The following is an 18,738-nucleotide window of genomic DNA, read 5'->3' as shown; positions in this document are numbered from 1 at the left end:
GAAACAACCTAAGTGTTCACTGACAGATGAATATATAAACAAGATGTTTTTTATATATATCTACTCATACACACAATGGAATATTATTCAGCCACAAAAAAAGAGAAAATCCTGCCGGTTGTGACAACACAGATGGACCTTGAGGGCATTATACTACATGAAATAAGCCAGGCAGAGAAATACAAATAATGTGTGATCTCACTTATATGTAGAATCTAAGAAAAACAAACTCATAGATACAGAGAACAGACTGAGGCAATGGCGGATGGGCAAAATAGGTGAAGTCGGTAAAAAGATACAAACTTCCAATTGTAAGATGAATAAATCCTGGGGATAGTTAAAAAAAACTGTACTGTATACTTGAAAGTTACTGAGAGAGAACTTAAAATTTTTTCATCACAAGAAAAAAATGTGTAACTATGTGAGGTAGTGAACATTAATGAGACTTGTTATGGTAATCATTTCACATACATGTATCAAATCATTATGTTGTACACCTTAAACTAATGCAATGTTATATTTTAATTATACATAAATAAAACCGGGGCGGGGGAGATTAATCCAGCAGAGTAATGGAGAGGGACAGTCCTTTCAATAAATGGTATTAGGGGAGTTAGCTATTCATATGAGAAAAAATGAAACAATACCTACCTTCTATTATATATAAAAAGATCAAGTCCCAGGATTCAGACCCAAAAGTTAAAGGCACAGTAATAAAGCTGCCCAAGCTTCTAGGAGATAATATAGGAGAATATCTCCATGAAGTTAATATAAAGAAAAACTTCAGTAGCTCACACACAAAAAGGCCTCTAACCATAAAGGAAAAGATTCAGAATTCTTACCACATTAAAATTCAGAACTTCTGTACATAAAAAAACACCAATTTGGAGAATGAAAAGGAAAACCATAAAGGGGTTAGTATCTAAAATATAAAAAGGCCTTTTACAAATCAATGAGGGTGAACAATTCAGTAGAAAGACAGACAATGAATTTTATACAAGATGATAAGCCAATAAACATATAGAAAGATGCCCACCCTCAACAGTAATCAAGGAATGCAAATTAAACCACGATGAGAATATCACTCCACACCCACCAGAGAGGCTAAATTACACAAACTGGTGATGACAAGTATTGCTGGTGAGGATGTGGAGCAGTAGGAACTCTCCTGCACTGGGGAGGGAGTTCAGCTTGGCACCGCTACTTTGGAAAACGGTAGGACCTTATCCACTGAAATTGAAGATACATCTACCCTGTCACCGGGCAACTCCATTTCCAAGTATATACCCATCGAACTGCATGCAAATATGTACCAAGTGTCATGTATAAGAATAGTTATAGCAGTATTATTCATAATAACCCCAAACTGGAAACAACTCAAATATCCAACCTTAGGATAGATAAGAAAATGCTGGTACACTCACAGAGTGATCAAATTACTGTTAAACTCATCAACATGAATGAATCTTATAATGTTGATGAAAAGAAGTCATTCAAAAATAAAAATAGACACACACACACATACACACACACATACACACACATACTAGAGTTATACGAAGCCATTTATATCAAGCTTAAAATCAGGCAAAACTGAACTATATTATTTAGGGATACATGCCTAGGATATAGAACTATAAAGTAGAACAAGTACGTACACACACAAAAGTCAAGCTAGTGGTTACCTCCTGTGGGGGGTAGGGAAGGGCGCAGTGACCAGAATGATGCGTGAAGGGGCTGTTCCGGGGTGGCAGTGTTTCCACTGCTATCACCTTCCGTTCTAGTCAGTGTTGGCTCCATAAGCAACATGGTGATAATTCACTGAGCTGTACATTTTGTTTTGGGCACTCGTCTATATGTATGTTATATCTGAAATAATTCTTTAAGTTAACCCAGCATAGTTTTAGTGTTTGACTTAAAAAAAAAAAAAAGACCTTCAAAATAACACAAGAAAGAGACCCTGGTTACGATGTAAATAAGATAACATGTACTATAGATTCATGTGTATCATAGACTACTTCTTGCTTTAATAAAGAGATACATTATGCTATGTATTACTAATAATTATATATTGATATTAATGAACAACTCCACCACTCTTAAAGGTCACTTGTTTTCATCTGACTTCTCCCACAGGCACTCCTCCTCCCGTCTCACCTCTTCAATGGGCAGGTCCTGGAGCTGGGGTAAGGAGCAAGACAGGATTCCAATCAGGAACGGGGTAGGCGAGCACACGATGTCGATCATAGAGGCGGGCAGGACCGGGATGTAGGTGTGCTGCCAGGTGAATGGATACAGCGTGGCAACAATGGCATGGCCGCATTTGGACAGGGTGCTAGCCAGGGGAGAGAGCAAAAGGCGTCACTCACAGCACCCCAGGGAGCGCGCTTCAGCTGTTATGCTAACAGATTTGTGAATCGATGCCACTTAGTGATCAGAGATGAACAGTTCAGGGATTACTCATTAATCTTGAACACCTTATTTAAAATTTTAACTTAATTTACTGAAAATCTTTCATCTCAATCCAGCTCTTCCTTCCAAATTATATTACTAAAAATTAGTGTTTATTTAGAAAAGCAATGTCAATTTTTAAGAGCTTAAGCAAAATACATCTAGAAAAGTAAATTAATTGCAACCCCCAAAAGTCACTGATAAAGCCTACTGCAAATAGGTTTTGGATTATTTACCATTTGGAATTATCCATGAGCTAATTGATTGAGATCGTACAGTTCTTTCATATGCCCAAATTTTAAAATAGTTAAAACATGTAAAATACCTGAAGGAAGTGACATCTTTTTTACTCATTTCTCACCTTAGGCTGTTGGCAACCAAGATTACCCTTCGCTCCAAAAGGAGAGAGGCACAGACCCGGATGAGGTGACACACGCTCAGGCACTTGAAGAGACAGTCAAAGTCCACATGTTCCAGTCGGGAATCCAGGGGTCGGCAGAGTTCAATGGACTGAAATGCAAGAATCTGAATCAGGGGAGCGGCTGCAATCCTAATGACGATGCAGATGGATCCTGTCGTTCTTTCACGGGTTCAATTCAAGAAAAAGGGTCTGCTACAAAATCTGTGAAGCTGCCTACCCTAATCCTAAAACCCAATACTTTGTTTTTGTGATTTTGTAAATTTCTAGTAAAATCCTTTATCTCACCTGACAATGCTATGCATAATCTTCATTTAGCACGATTTATCCTAATGACTGAAATGATCATTATGAAAGGGCTCAATGTGGCTATTTTTCTCCAGTGTTTTGTGGGACTAAACATTCTGTACAGTTTGTGGACAAGGGAAAGCTAGGCCCTGAAGCTTCTGGAACTGCCTCCTATGTCAGGCCTGCTTTCTGGCAATTATCAGAATATTTCAAAACGAGCTCTCTTACCCCATCGTCAGCCCCAGGGAGGTAGCTCTTAACCGTGATGGTGCGCCCAGGAGCTGGGAAAGGAGCTTCCATGACACTGCGCATGAACGGGTAAACCAGGGCTGGAGACATTTCTCTTCTCTTCTCCACTTCATCCAAAATCTACAAGCACAAAATACATTACTTTCTTAGGAACTCAGTACAAAAACATAAAAGAATCCTATTAGCAAACTGCCAAACTTGGTCCACAAATTTAAAAATACACCAACAGATTTTAAGACAGATAAGCCTCAGCAACTAAAACAAAGTTCATTAAAGCCAGCATGTCTTTTGGGGCTTTCTTTCTATCCCCAAGAAAAGTTATTAAAATAAATCAACTCATTTTAAGAACGGGAGCTCCTTTTAAGTTCACCACTAAGGTAGGGGCAAAGAAGGTGGCACCGATGATGACATCATGCAGGGTGAGGTCTAGGTCCGGAAGAGACATGAGGCAAGATAAACTTCAGGCTGCGTTCTCTGTTAAGCTGGGGGCTTTAGCAAACCAAAATGAGGGTAACATGGCAACAGTATCTGATGAGGGAGCTAAATCTAAGCCTTTTGACCTGTGGCTCTAACCTACTGGTGGGGAACCCTTCGTAAAGTAGTATTAAAGTCTATGCCCCTTAACATTGCCTGGTGACATCATCAGAAACCTCAATTTACTCAGAGCTCAGAACAAACACCACTTTTCCTAAGAACTATTCTGCACTCACCTTTGAAAAAAGGTTGAAGCAGCCCAGGCGACTGACCATGCAGTAGACCTCAGGGAGTCGCTTTCCTTTGCCTTCTGGCTAAAAGAAAAAAACTCAATAAAGCAAAAATTAAGCTGCACAACCTTTTACTAATTTGGACTATTAATACTCTCTTAATTTTCTTTAATACTGAGTAGAAATCAAGGTTCTCATTCTCAATGAACACTAAAAGATGAAAAAATGGTAAAAAAATAATAGCAAAACTATTCCAGGTTCAGTGGAGGCATTTAAACAAGAAAATGTAACTCAGAGCTCCCTTGATTGGCTCATGGTACTCCGTTCCTCTGATGGACCCAGACTGACTATGTCAGCGGTTTCTTTCTGTATCATAAACAAAATAAATCTGTACCCTTTCATTCTGGAGTACTCTGTGACTAACGCCAACCTTGTTCTTACTTCTGAAATCTCACGTAGCTTCTTTAATACAGGGATCATTGAGTTGCCCTAAAACTCATCTGGAGATAGTGTTTCTGAAGTTCCTGGTGTGACTCGATTGTTTCTTCACCAACCCAGCCTGTAGCTCAAGTTTAGAACTTACCAAAAGCTTCTTACAGTAACCAAACCACCGGCTCCCATCTTCACCAGTTAAGACAAAGGAGAAAGTTTCACTGAAAAAACAACAACCAGGAACTAGTTTGAGATCCAAACAAGTGCTTATGACATTCCTCAGGGAACAAACAATTGGAAATTAGTCTAACAGCAGTCACTTTGTGATGTAAGAGGAGGCATTAATATCACATTTATTGCGAGTCACACTGCTCCGGAGAGTCCCGGCCTTGAGACTGTCTTATCTTGCACTGAAGCAAGAGAGTAGCTATAGGGTGAGTTATAGATGCAGTTACCTCCTCTTACTTTCTTGTTTTTACCGTCTAGCTATTTGTCAAGACTATTTTCCTATTGTGGAATGTCCAAGCTAGTCAAACATATCAGACCCAGCTGGTGGTGATGCAGTGGCTAAAGCGTCGAACTGGAACACAGAGGATCTAGGTTCAAAACCCTGAGGTCGCCGGCTTGAGCTCAGGCTCATCAGGCTTGAGCGCAGGCTCACTAGCTTGAGCGTGGGATCCTAGACATGAATGACCCCATGGTCCCTGGCTTGAGTAAGGGGTTACTTGCTCTGCTGTAGCCCCTGGTCAAGGTACATATGAGAAAGCAATGAACTAAGGTGCTGCAATGAAAAATTGATGCTTCTCATCTCTCTCCTTTCCTGTCTGTCTGCCCCTGTCTGTCCCTCTCTCACTAAAAAAATAAAAAAATAAAAAGTTAATGGGAAAATCATCTATCCTCACTGGGAATACAGGCAACAAGATATGCATAGATAGTTTATGAAGATAATGTATGAAAAACAGACCTAAAGATGCCCAAGACATCACAAAAAAGTCCAAATTTGAACAACAAATACATTATGTCCATATATGATCAAAATTAAGGATTGGAAGGGAATATGCCAAAATATTTACAGTGTTCGTCTCTGAGTAAGCAGAATGCCAGTAATTTCTAATTTTTGCATTTTATTTACCCTGTATTTCCCGAATATTCTAGAATAAACACACATAACTTGTTCGGGTGGGGAGAAGCCAGCCCCGGAGCAGTAGCCTATGTGGCTCGCAGCATCACTGTCAGCACAAAAGCTTCAGGACCGATGGCTTGGAGGAGAGTGGCAATCGAGCTAAACTGGTTGCGAGACAGCGGCTTAGTCTGGAGGTCACAGGAGGCAGCAGGGCAGGGCTACTGAGGCAACAGCAGGGCTGTCTTCCTGCAGGTCACCAGCATGCGACATGGGTCACAGAAGTGCACTTTTCAGTCCAATTGATGTCATCAATAATTACAATTTTGAACAGAGCAGTTGTCGACTTTACAAGCAGGACTCACAGACAATGATGGTTTATTAATTAAATATGGAATTTTTCTCTAGAGACCAGGAAGAAATTCTTGATACTTCCACTCTTGGTATACTATACATTTGAAACTGGAGCCACTGGGCACACAATTTGGGCTGTGGCTTCTATCAACTTGAAGGAGAAATAAGATGCAGCCATTGCTCTGTTTTACCTGTTTCTGAGTCCCTACAGTCTCGTTTCCCCTCCTTTTTATCCACTTGGTGGCATTTCTGATCAAATGTGAAGTAGAACCTTTTTTACTGCAGAACTGGCAAAATGGAGAGACTCTCAAACTTGTTTTCCCTTTGACATTGAAATCAGTCTGTGTTTTCTTTTTTTGAGTCCTGTGGAGGAAATGTTCTCATTCTGTTTCCTCCTTTCTACTTCTGCATCCTTGACCTGCCAGGGTCCACACAGCCTGACTGCCAGTTCTCCCCACCTCTCAAGCATTCTGATTCTACTTCTGCTGTCCCAACAAACAGAAATCAGAAAAAGTAGACTATTTACCTCTTGAGTTCTGAGGTTGGAGCCCAGTCCTTCGAATCAGGAAAACAAAACTTGGGGATAACTTTGAGCCTCTCTTCAGTGTCTTTGGCTTGCTTAAAGCCATGATCACCCTGAAAAAGATAACAGTGCAGGTGATTGATATTCTGTGTCAGTGGAGAATAGATATAAAGAACTCAGTGTGGTCTTGAGAAAAAAAGGCTCTCATAAGCCTAAGTGGTCATTCTCAGCCCAATTTTGAGCTGATTCACAAAAGAGGAAGGCCAAGACTGATCATCACTGAGGAAGCACTGAGAACAAAGTTACTGAGAATAAAAAATCCTATTTTCACATAGAAATGGTATGGAGATCCTATAATCTGATATAAGAGAGATAATATAACTATAAATAGAACAAAATTTCTATTTTGTTATAACTATAACTATTTCTATTTTGTTATTTTCTATAACTGAAAATAGAACAAAATAAACAGAATTCTATTCTATAATATGCTGAGAGCAAAAACCTAGTCAGCTCTAGACACTCTCTGATCAATACGCAGAGATGTTTGGAAAGGCAAATGAATGTTATTCAGAAAAGAAAAATTTAAAATCCACCCAATATATAATCATTTCTCTAAGCATGTAATTTTTGCTACCTAATCACTAGCTTGGAATTTCCTGCAAAACTTTAACATGAAAGACCCTTTTGTGAAAATCTGGTATTGTCCTTAAAGGACAGTGTGAGTTTAGTTAAAACCAAAGACATTGAAAATTTTACTATAAAAACAAGCAGATAATAAGTATAATTACCATATTGCCTTCATGTAACTAATACAAATGCTCTATCCTTTCATATCTAAAGCAAAACTTTCAGCTATTCTGGGTCACATGGATATTAAGTTCTTTTTTATTTTCTTTTTTTGACAGAGACAGAGAGAGAGAGAGACAGAGACACAGAGACAGGAAGGGAGAGAGATGAGAAGTATCATTTGTTGCCTTTTTTTTTTTTTTTTTTTTGAGAGAGAGAGAGAAGACAAAGAGACAGACAGGAAGAGAGAGAGAGAGATGAGAAGCATCAACCGTAGTTGTGGCACCTTAGTTGTTCACTGATTGCCTTTTCATATGTGCTTGGACCAGGGGGCTGAAGCTGAGTCAATGACCCCCTGCTCAAGCCAGTGACCTTCGGCTCAAGCCAGTGGCCCTGGAATCATGCTGAAGATCCTGTGCTCAAGGTAGCAACCCTGTGCTCAAGCCAGAGACCTCAGGGTTGTGAACCTGGGTCTTCAGCATCCCAGGTCAATGCTCTATCCATTGCGCCACCGCCTATCAGCTGGATAGTCTTAAGAAAAAGAAAAGCACTGTGATACAGTTTTAGTGGCACCACATGATATTATTTTTATATTGTTAACTGATTCACAATCACCTTCATTCAAGGTTTCCCACAATAGGATCAAGAGGGGCTTGATCCTCTCCCTAACTTATGCCTAATGCACAAAGATGCTAGTAACTTGCTCAGAGACACCCCTGAGTCCCTGCCAGAGTCAACTGGATCCTTATCTGGTTCTGAGTGCATTTAATTCAGGCTGTGTTGAAAACAAGTTCAATCTCAAGATTTCTCTCTGCAAATATAAGACTGATTAAAAATAGGGGGCATATATTAAAGCTCCTTTTTATAGAAAATTTGATTCTTTAAGAATATTTAGATTTTATTTCTCAGACTCTATTGGCAATATGTTACTACCATCCTCTCAGACTACATGGAAGAATTTTATAAAAAAATTAAACTTGCCCTGGCCGGCTCAGCAGTAGAGCATCGGCCTGGCATGTGGAAGTCCCAGGTTTGATTCCAGCCAGGGCATAAAGGAGAAGCACCCATCTGCTTCTCCACCCTTCCCCCTCTCCTTTCTCTCTATCTTTCTCTCCCCTTCCTGCAGCCAAGGTTTCATTGGAGCAAAGTTGGCCCGGGTGCTGAGGATGGCTCTGCCTCAGGAGCTAGAATGGCTCCATTTGTAATGGAGCAATGTCCCAGATGGGCAGAGCGTTGCCCCCCCCCCTGCCGTGGGCATGCCGGGTGGATCCCAGTTGGGCGCATGTGGGCGTCCGTCTCTCTGCCATCCCATTTTTTACTTCAGAAAAATTAAAAAAAATAAAAATTAAACTTACTGATTTATTTATAATAGGATGTTATTGAGGATTTTTAAAAATGAGAACCCATACAGGAAACATCTCCTAGATTCCAGTACAGTTGTTCTTCCCTAGCTTTTCTAGTGAAACAGAAAAGGGTGATACACCCAAAGTTCTAATGGGCTGAGCAATAACTTAAATGAGAGAAGTGTTCCAAGTAAGCTGGATAGTGAGTAAACACCCCTATTTAAAGGGCTCTCTCCTCATCAGTGCCAGCCATATAATCTGCAGAACACAGTGCAAGAACTGCGGGCCCCTGTTCAAAAAGCAGGAAAAATTACATATAAAGTAAAATACAGAACTTTTTCTTCTGTGGTCTTTCACTCTTTAATGGGCTTTTTATTTGCTGTTTAATGTCATGTTCCCTCAGGCACAAGGATCCTGGGTCAAGCTCAGACCCTCACAAACCTCACAGGTGCCCAGGGTCCTGGCCCGTGATCTGGTGCACAAGCAGCCCACCAGCTTCTGGGTTTCCAGATGCAGAGCTGAAACTGTGTACCGACTGGAGGTGACGAAACTAGGCCAGGCAGCTCCCCTTCTCATGGGCCCACTGCTCCACCCACAGCAGCTGGGCCATCCCAAGGGGCAGCAGCCTCCACATGGGGATGTGCTTGATACGTGGATTGGGGTGATGGAAACTCCTGTCCCCCCGAGGCACCCACTGAACACGAGTGAGACTGGCAGCCCAGGGCAAGGAGGGTCTCACTATGTGCTGCCTAGGGATGCTGTGGGACGCTTACCTGACCCCGACCTTCTCCATGTCTTATGCCCAAGCCCCTGCCAGGGACAGGGGGCAGCAGTCACCGAGTAGGGATGGGGGAGGGCATCAGACAGGGCCCAGGAACCAGAGGGCAGGGGAGAGGACAAGTGGAGAACCATCTGGGGAGGCAGCAGGAGGTGAGACCACGCGTGAACCAAGGATTTAAGACCTAGGCATGTGCTTCCTTGTCACATCAGACCTCACTTGCAAAACAAATTCAAAGACAAAATGATCAAGAATTGCAGTGGTACCTGCAGAGCACTGCCTCCCAGCACAGGGCCCTTTTGAGTGAGGGGCGTGTGTCACTGTGCTGGTCACATACCCGTGAAGCCAGTCCCACCTTACCAGCTCCAGCCCATTCCTGCCACTTAGGAACGCAGGCTGAGTGCTGGTAGGCGTTCCGGTTTCTCAGGAAGAAGCAGAAATACAGATTTTTATGTGACATTGGATTTTTAAACACTGGCAACAAATAACTTATTGTTATTTTTACAAAAACACCACAAATTTAAAGAAATGTCTATAGGCTCAATTTGCTCAGAGGGCAGCAGTTTGCAAGCCCTGATGTAATGGTCATGCTTCTCTTTTTGTGGTTGTTGCTACAAAGCTCAGAGCCACATCTGGGGTCCACGTTATAAGTAAGCTCTGTGAGGGCAAGGACCAAGAAGGTCTTTTCCATTTGTATTCCTAGCACCTAACAGCACTGGGAAACAGTAAGTATTTAAGAAATACTTGATGAAATGAAGGAATCATGTTTTGAAAAAGGCAGAGCAAACCAAATAGTATTGTTAATAATAGCTACCATGTATCAAGTGCTTACTATGTGCCAGGACCTACGCTTTACATACATTATGTCACTAATCATGGCTAACATGATATAGTGCTCACGACACGTCAGACACTGTTCTCAAGGTCTTATACAGCTCAGGTAGTCCTCACTCCACTCAGAGGGTCAGACACTGTTTATGATTACCGCCATTTTACTAATGAAGAGCCCAAGGCACAGAGCAGATAAGTAACTGCCCAAAGTCACAGAGCTAATCTGAGGCAAATGCTGACAGCTGCTCTAAATTGCTACCTTGTGCTGCCTCATTTATTATTCCCCTCATTGAAGATGAGGAAATTGAGACTTTGTAACTTGCTGAAAGTCACTTAGGAAACAGCAGAGCAAAAAAATGAAGAACAAACTTGGATAATGAGCTTTTTCCTCCTTGGCTGCAGCTCATGCCTGACATAAGATGTCATGAGAGCCTGACCAGGCAGCAGTGCAGTGGATGGAGTGCAGACTGGGATGCAGAGGACCCAGGTTCGAAACCCTGAGGTCGCCGGCTTGAGCGCGGGCTCACCAAGTTGAGTGTGGGATCATAGACATGACTCTGTGGTTGCTGGCTTGAGCCCAAAGGTTGTTGGCTTGAAGCCTACGGTTGCTGGCTTGAGCACAAGGTCACTGGCTTGAGCAAGGGGTCACTCGCTTTGCTGTAGCCCCCTGGTCAATGCACATATGAGAAAGCAATCAATGGATGACTAGAGTGCCACAATGAAGAATTGATGCTTCTCATCTCTCTCTCCCTTCCTATCTGACTACCCCTATTTGTCTCTCTCTCTCTGTCTTTTTCTGTCTTAGTCACACATACACAAAAGATGTCACAAGAGTGGTCTACCAGATCCTACAAGGACAGAATTACTAAAAGCTGGCTGAGACAACAATAAACAAGAAGAGAGCAAACAAATGTACACGGAGACACAGGAACATTCCTGAATGCCTCCTGGCCTGCTTGCACCTACCTTGCTAGGGAACTGCTGTATGACCTGGGGAATGTAGCTTATTTCTGATGGCTTCTTCTGTAGAGACACCACCACAAAAAGTTCAAACAGCTGCTGCTCCTGCAATTCAATGAGATCGCGCTCTAAGGTCTGGTAGTGGGGGTTCCTCTTGGAAGGCTGCTGCAGTTGTGCTATGCGCTTGTGGCGATCTGCAACGACATCACGGAGCCTTGTTCTTCTTTGGAAGCACCAGTATTCCTCTAGCACCCACCGGTCACAACCCCATGGAACTAATCTCTTAGTTGCTGCTGAATGACTGTTGACTAAGCAATGTCTGCCATTCAGACATACCTGTTAGGTTAGGACACGCTTGAGGGTCAAGTGCAGAGTCTTACAAGCACCTGGGGGCCCTGTATTGGGACTGATGTTCTTTGTCCTAACCAATACTATGTCCCAACATATACGCTATGCCATCTTTTGTGGCATAACACCAGGACACATGGCCTGACAAAAGCTATCACTGTTGGGACCACAAAATCATGGGGGTAGGGCAGAAGATCTGATAAAAGAACTGAGGCCTCCAGAGGGTGAGGACATAACGGGATGAGTTTGATAAAATTAAAACATAAACTATCCTCCCCTGAAAGAAATTTTCCTTTTCCTTTCTTTCCTTGGCATGTATTTCTAATAATGGACATGTGCTTGCAGCAATAAATGATGCTAACTAAATGCAAGAGGAAAAAACTGAAGTAGAGAAGACATTCATTAGCAGACTATTTCTCAAGAATAAAATTATGGAAGCATACTATTTAAATAGTACAAGCAATGCTACTCAAAACTGGATAGCATTGATCCTTTAATCTCATTTATTTCCAGTTCTGAACAATCTGGCGTCATCTCCACTAGGGGAAATGTAGTACTTGCAGAAGAAATAGTCCAGTGGCCCAGAGAACCACCTATGTGTCATTCTGCACCAATGAGGGAAGGACTCAACCTCTGACTGTTTTGGTTTTTTGGGGAAATATGATGCATTCTGCTCCCAAAAGAGTTACGCTATGGACCAAAACTACAATGAGGAGTGGCTCCCAGAATTACCCAGCACATTTAGTGCTCTAAATTTAGTGCTCTCAAGTTTTACTTATCACAAAGGGCTCAACTCAAGAAAATTTTAGGTCCTGTTTCTCAGGAGCAACAGCACTAAATTAGTCATCTGTACACATCCAGGCTGAACCTGATGCTGCCTTAAGTTTCACCTTGAGGCAAGTGCAGAATCAAACACCTGAAGCAATTGAGGCCAGTGGAGGCAGCAGCGACTGCTAATCATAAGATCCGAGTATCAGACGGGGACCTGCCCTGCACTCAGCTTTGATTATTCATGTCTCCTGCTTTTTCCATGCCTCGGATGCCAGTCAGTTAAACAGGAATTAAGCAATTTTCTGTGAAAACCCATTAGATGAAGGCTATCAAGCACCATGAAGCAGCTGAACAAATATAGCCAAAAATGCACGGCATATTTTACCTTTTAACAGAAAGTAAATTGCATAATAATTTGGAATATAAATGCCTGTGAATAAGAAATAAATCAATGTTTTTTGTCTCAATGTCAGAGATATCAAACTTACTTAATTACACTCAAGTGACTAAGAAAAATCAGATTTAATGCCAAGTATTTGTCTCAGAGGATGATTCACACATACCCTGTTTTGGCTGCTGGGAAATTTCTACACATTGTCTGAACACGCAGCCCTGCCACTCCCCTAAGAACATTCCATCTGAAGAACCATACAGGTCTGTCTCACTCCATCATGGGAAATTTTTAATGCTGTCAAACATCTGACAGTGTGCTTAGTTCCCCAAACCTCAACGCATTCTTATAATGAAGAAATAACCTACAAAAGGAAACTTCATTTGGGGAAAGCGTGCTTAATCACACAAGCAGGTGCCACTCCACCTAGAACCATGATCATCACAAGAAGGGAGCAGCCCATTGACTCACTCACTCTTTGGCAGATACTCAGCATCACTTTCATTCCCACTGGTTTCACCTGAAAAGAGAGAAGGAGTTTCCATTTGTATTGTCCAATAGTAGAAAGTATCGCTTCTCAGCCTTTCGGCTCAGATCAAATGCCGTAGTAGGAAGTGCATGAGGATGAGAACAATATATAACCCCCACTGACTTGGGGGCTGGGAGTCAGGAATGCTGAGCCTGTCTCCTACCACTACGTTCTATCAGTCGGACTGTCACAAAAGAGAGTAACAGGCTGAGAGATGAAACTATTCCGTCTTCTTCCCACACGCTACCCCCTCCTCAGCTCCTCTCTCCTCCCCAGTTGTAGAAATTAACAGCAGTTCAGACTAGTTCTAAGAAGTCTAGTTCAAAGTGGATTCCATTTCTACATTCATATCCTTCCCTATAAGTTCTCGAAAAAGGAATCAAAGGTGGAATATCAGCCTGACTAAACAAAAATCTCAACACAGAAGAAACTATGAATTTCAAATAATGGGAAAATGTTGGGTTAAGAGGAATTACCAAATTAAGTTTAGGACCTAACAGTCTAACACTTGCAATACCTCTAAGTTACTTCTAGGCCATACTCAATTCTCACTGGGAATTCTTATAGTGTTAGACTGCTTTAAACTGCTCTTATTTTTCTCCAAACAGATTTTAAGTTTCTTGAAAAAAAAAGGGGCTATACTTTTACAAAGGAATATTTTACAAATGAATAAAAAATTTCTAGATTATGCCTGAAAAGTTAAAGCAAAATAAAAAAAAAATTTTTTAAAGTTTTTTTCAAATGCTGTCCACAGAAACATAAACTGTTACAATCTGTTTGTGGCGCAACTTGGCAGCAGCTATAAAATTGTAAATGCATATATTCTTTAATTAAGCCCATTTCTAGAAAGTTATTCTTACCAATATACAAAATGTATTACCAATATATAAAATTATAAGCAAAAAGATGTATATCGCAGCAATATATATATACTGATATATATACATATATATACACATATATATGTCTATATAGTTACATAGGTACATACACACAAAACTTAAATATACACAGGTTAAATAAAATATGAGAAACAACCAAAATATCTACCAGCTAAATAAAATTCTTTTGCATTTGTACAAAGAAATACAGTACAGCTCTGAGTTCTGTGGATATTTATGTGTTGCTATGAAAGGACTCCAAACTATATAAAAAAAATTTTTTTAAGGCAAGACATACAAACTCTGCATGGTATAAAACCAGTTGAGTAGAAAGAAATATTTGCGTGTGCATAAACTTTCCTGGTACTAGTAGGAGAGAGTTTGGGGAACTTTGGCTTTTCCTTTTATCTTAGTTGATATTATTATAACTTCTTGTTGTGCTCATTTTAATTTTATAGTAAGGAATAAGAGAACTGAATAAAAAATATTGCCTCTTCATAGCTAGGTGGGAAACACACTTAAGAGTTGTTGCAGAAAAAGTAGCTATTTAATGCTGTATACTACACGTTTGTAACTTCAAATTCACCACCATGACATAAACGTACACTGGGGCTACACAGCATTGTTCAGTATGAAGGAACAGCTGTGAGCTCCTGAGTCCTATCTGCATCCTTAGCACCGGGCACCTTTTGGGAGCCTATGACGTGCCTGGAAAGAAAGAAAAGAAAGGGAAAAGGGAGGAAAGGTAATAAAAATGAAAAAGACCTTATAAAAGATTGTTTAAGTGGCTTTAAAACATTCACATCTATGGGTTTTGATGGCTTACATTCTGAGACATTAAATGAAAGTTAAGGGGTTTCTAAGCCAAGAGAAAAATCTACTCAGAATTGGTAGGGATCAAAAAAGTACTAGGTTGTTCCTTTTTTATGTGAGACCTCAACACACGAAATTATAATGACAGAATTGAAGAACGGTAATGCCTGATAACGGGAGCTTCACAAATGTTTAGGCTGGAATAGATTCAGTAACATTAAGCATGTACTGACAGAGTAGGTAAATATCATTATCTGGGTACTAGGCACTGCTGATAAACAGACAAAAGCTTAAGGAGGAAAACAGAAATGTGAGAGCAGAGCCAGGAGACTCCAAGGCATAGAAACCCTCCTGTCCACTGGAGAGGCTGTCACAGTGACTGCACAACTGTATGCTTTCTTTGAGCCACGCGAAAGAAAAACAGTCCTATTATAGGAAGGGGTACAGTTTAGGGTCTGCTTTGTGTTTGTGTGTGTTCACGCTGTTGAATTTTTTTCTTTTCAATAATGATACAGTGAAATAAGAAGTTGGCCCTTCAAAAGCCTGTCTTAGAGCCAAATTTACTAAAATGTTCCTATTCCATAAGGCACAGATGTACAAATAAGAGATTGGTATTAATTTACTTAGGGTGCCACATCTGGAAAGTAGTTATCAATAGACTGGTATTAATTTGGAGAGATTATAATATCCTTCTAGAATTTGTCCAAGCCCCAGTGTCTTGGTATATTGTACATAATTTACAACTTAATTTCTGCCCTTGTCTATAAAACAGCCAAATTACTAGCTACCACAAAGGGCTGCTCAGAAAATTAATGATAATAGATCTGAAAGGATCCAGCATAACACCTGGATCAGTTTTCATCTTCTGTACCTAATTCTGAATTATACAAATTAAAAGCCTTTGGCTATATCCGTAGTGAAGATAAGAAGATAGATGGAGAGAAATAAAGGGTTAAACTGTTAAAAGTTTATGAAAAAACTAAGAGTAACTGTTGGTGACGGAGACTTTGTGGTTCCATGCTCCTTGACTGAAATCAACATTTCCTTCTCTGGCTCAGCTTAGTCTGGAAAATGAAGCTAGTTCCTACCTCTCACTGCGGTCATGTTACACATGAGATAGGGTATGTAGAGACACTACTGCTTCATTCAATAACGTTAGCTATTATTACTAACAATAACCAAAAGTGTTTCTTCTGCAGAAGGTCTAAACAACTTTTAATAATTGCCTTTGAGAATATAAAAAGTCACATTTAAAATGGTGACCAGTTGATTTTAATCATCACAGAGAAAAAGGAGTCTTGAATTGTTACACAAAGGACTGTATTTTCAGATAGTAACTGTTAGAATGTAGAGTAGATTTTCAAGGGAAATTAAGAGATTTCTGTCTTTGAAAGTCCGCAAAAATATGAAATACACTCTTCTGGTATGACTTGGCTGGTGTTTCTCACTTATAAATCTCACAGACAGAAATTGCTGAATTCTGCATATTCTTTGCCAGACAACCAAGAATCTTGCATAAGTTTTTAAGAAAAGTCTAATAATTCACTCCAGATGTGAAAAGTTTCTTAATTAAGACAAGACTTAGCTTGGGGCAATGGGCACATGATGCGCTGTGCAGATGTTGTATTGAGTTGCACCCCTGAAAGCTATACTCCAATAAAAATTAATTAAAAAAGGACAACATAAGCTTTATCTAGGCATCTGAAGGATAAAACTACAAGTTGAGTACCACATACCTTTAGTCTCCACTGGAAGAGTCTATACTGATAAATGACTATAAATCAAAGTAGGACTACAAAATAATGAAGCAATCTGCCTACGAAAATTAGTCTCGTTGGTTTATAATTATTTTTAAATTTATTTGCTTACTCATCCAATAGTTATCACTTGGTACAGAACTAAATAAAAGGGGCCTGAGGAAAAATAAGAACTAGTACCTTAGCCTAAAGAAGTTTTAAATTTAAGTGGTATAGACAGGAAAGTAAACCAAAAATTATCATCCACATCGCACATTAAACTATATAATGGCTCTCCCCTTGTGTGCTGACAGCGATGGACAGCTGGAACAACTCTTACCTTTTGAAGGAGGCACATCTTTTCCAGTGAAAGGGTGTAACTTCACTCTCTTCTTCCCTCTCTTTGATTCAAAGATGTCATCTATTCTCAGTACAAGCTGAAAAAAGACAAAAAAAAGGACAAGGTAAAACCAACACCAAGTTCGAGGCTTAACATTATTAATTGTGATTCTCATTAAGATAGATACATTTTATAAATTAAAACTTTGACATGTCTCATTTTGAATCTAAAATATTTATTAAGGGCCTGGCCAGTTGGCTCAGCGGTAGAGCGTCGACCTGGCGTGCAGGAGTCCCGGGTTTGATTCCCGGCCAGGGCACACAGGAGAAGCGCCCATCTGCTTCTCCACCCCTCCCCCTCTCCTTCCTTTCTGTCTCTCTCTTCCCCTCCCGCAGCAAGGCTCCATTGGAGCAAAGATGGCCCAGGCGCTGGGGATGGCTCTGTGGTTTCTGCCTCAGGCGCTAGAATGGCTCTGGATGCAGCAGAGCGACGCCCCAGAGGGGCAGAGCATCGCCCCCTGGTGGGCATGCCGGGTGGATCCCAGTCGGGCGCATGCGGGACTCTGACTGCCTCCCTGTTTCCAGCTTCGGAAAAATGAAAAAAAAAAAAAAACAAACCAAAAAAACCAAATAAAATATTTATTAAGACAAATGTTCTGACACAAAGCCCATATAACATGGGTAAAAGAAGGAGGACCCTGCCCAGAGGAAGCCAGTACAGGCTCCTCGAGAGAGCCCTGGTCATGCCATGCCACAATGTGCAGGGCATCTGGCTACCACACTCAGTAGGGTGAGCAAGCCTTCACTATGAGATTCAAGTTTTTGCTTGCCCAGAGTAGGAAGTAGAATACTCATTCACTTGGAAGGCAGGGTGGGGCTCAGTTATTTTTGCTCCCAGGAATTTTTAGCAAAGAGAGAATAATGATGCTTGGAAAGGTTTTGTCAAAGGGAATACTCTGTCTCTTTTCCACTAGGAACACTAATATTACTATTTATTTTTAAAGTGTCATAAAGTTAGGAGACTCTCAAATATGATCAAGTACAATAACTATGCTCCATTTGATAAACATTATTAAGTGATTTGCTGCTGGGACATGTGTGTGAGAGACGGACATAGACATACATCCAGACTGGGCTTAAAAAAAAGAGGAAAGAATTATAAAGTTGATCAATAGCCACTTTTAAAAGGAGGAACTAATTAGTTTCTTTCATGTATTGAATATATATATTTTTTTTCTTAAAATTCCAAGCTTTTTCTTAACTATTAGCCCTGATTTAACATATTTAATGCTCAGCATTACACTTGTTAGGCACCTTATATCTATACAACAATGCCCAACAGTGATGCTTGAGAAGAGCACTCTTTCTCTTTCGTCTTTGTTTCTCTAGCAATGCTGGCAATCCATAGGCAGTGAGTCAGTCCAGTGCAAAAACATAACATGTGAGAGACATGTGCTTCCAATATGCAGATTATTACCACATTTTTGGATGAGTTTGTTCTTTTAAAGATTGTTGTAGCTGCTATTCAAGTGAAAAAGTATCAATGTGCTTCAATATTAGCATTATAAAAAACTGAGTAAGAAAATCCAATTTGGAAAGGTGTTGTTAGGGGCTACAGGAAAGCTGTCTGAGAGTAAACATGTATTTTTGGTTACAAAATGAACAAAACAAGCATAAATATTAATGTGCA

General features: G+C 40.5%; 1 protein-coding gene across 5 annotated transcripts in view; it reads right to left on the bottom strand.

Moving 5' to 3' along the window:
* The window catches only part of DENND2C (DENN domain containing 2C), a 77,370-nt gene that overhangs the window by 12,704 nt on the left and 45,928 nt on the right, over positions 1–18,738 (bottom strand). For all 5 annotated transcript variants that reach the window (XM_066246811.1, XM_066246809.1, XM_066246808.1 and 2 more), the window contains 9 exons: positions 17,050–17,146; positions 13,226–13,270; positions 11,247–11,434; positions 6,543–6,652; positions 4,694–4,763; positions 4,117–4,194; positions 3,386–3,526; positions 2,813–2,961; positions 2,158–2,335 (listed from right to left, as the gene is read on the bottom strand). In XM_066246811.1, coding sequence (XP_066102908.1) covers positions 2,158–2,335; positions 2,813–2,961; positions 3,386–3,526; positions 4,117–4,194; positions 4,694–4,763; positions 6,543–6,652; positions 11,247–11,434; positions 13,226–13,270; positions 17,050–17,146 — 1,056 coding nt within the window. The remainder of the gene's footprint in view (positions 1–2,157; positions 2,336–2,812; positions 2,962–3,385; positions 3,527–4,116; positions 4,195–4,693; positions 4,764–6,542; positions 6,653–11,246; positions 11,435–13,225; positions 13,271–17,049; positions 17,147–18,738) is intronic.

Source organism: Saccopteryx bilineata, chromosome 11 (assembly GCF_036850765.1).
Source record: "Saccopteryx bilineata isolate mSacBil1 chromosome 11, mSacBil1_pri_phased_curated, whole genome shotgun sequence".
Taxonomy (NCBI): Eukaryota; Metazoa; Chordata; class Mammalia; order Chiroptera; family Emballonuridae; genus Saccopteryx; species Saccopteryx bilineata.
Note: the sequence above shows the minus strand (reverse complement) of the source record. Positions and strands in the feature narration are given on the sequence as shown.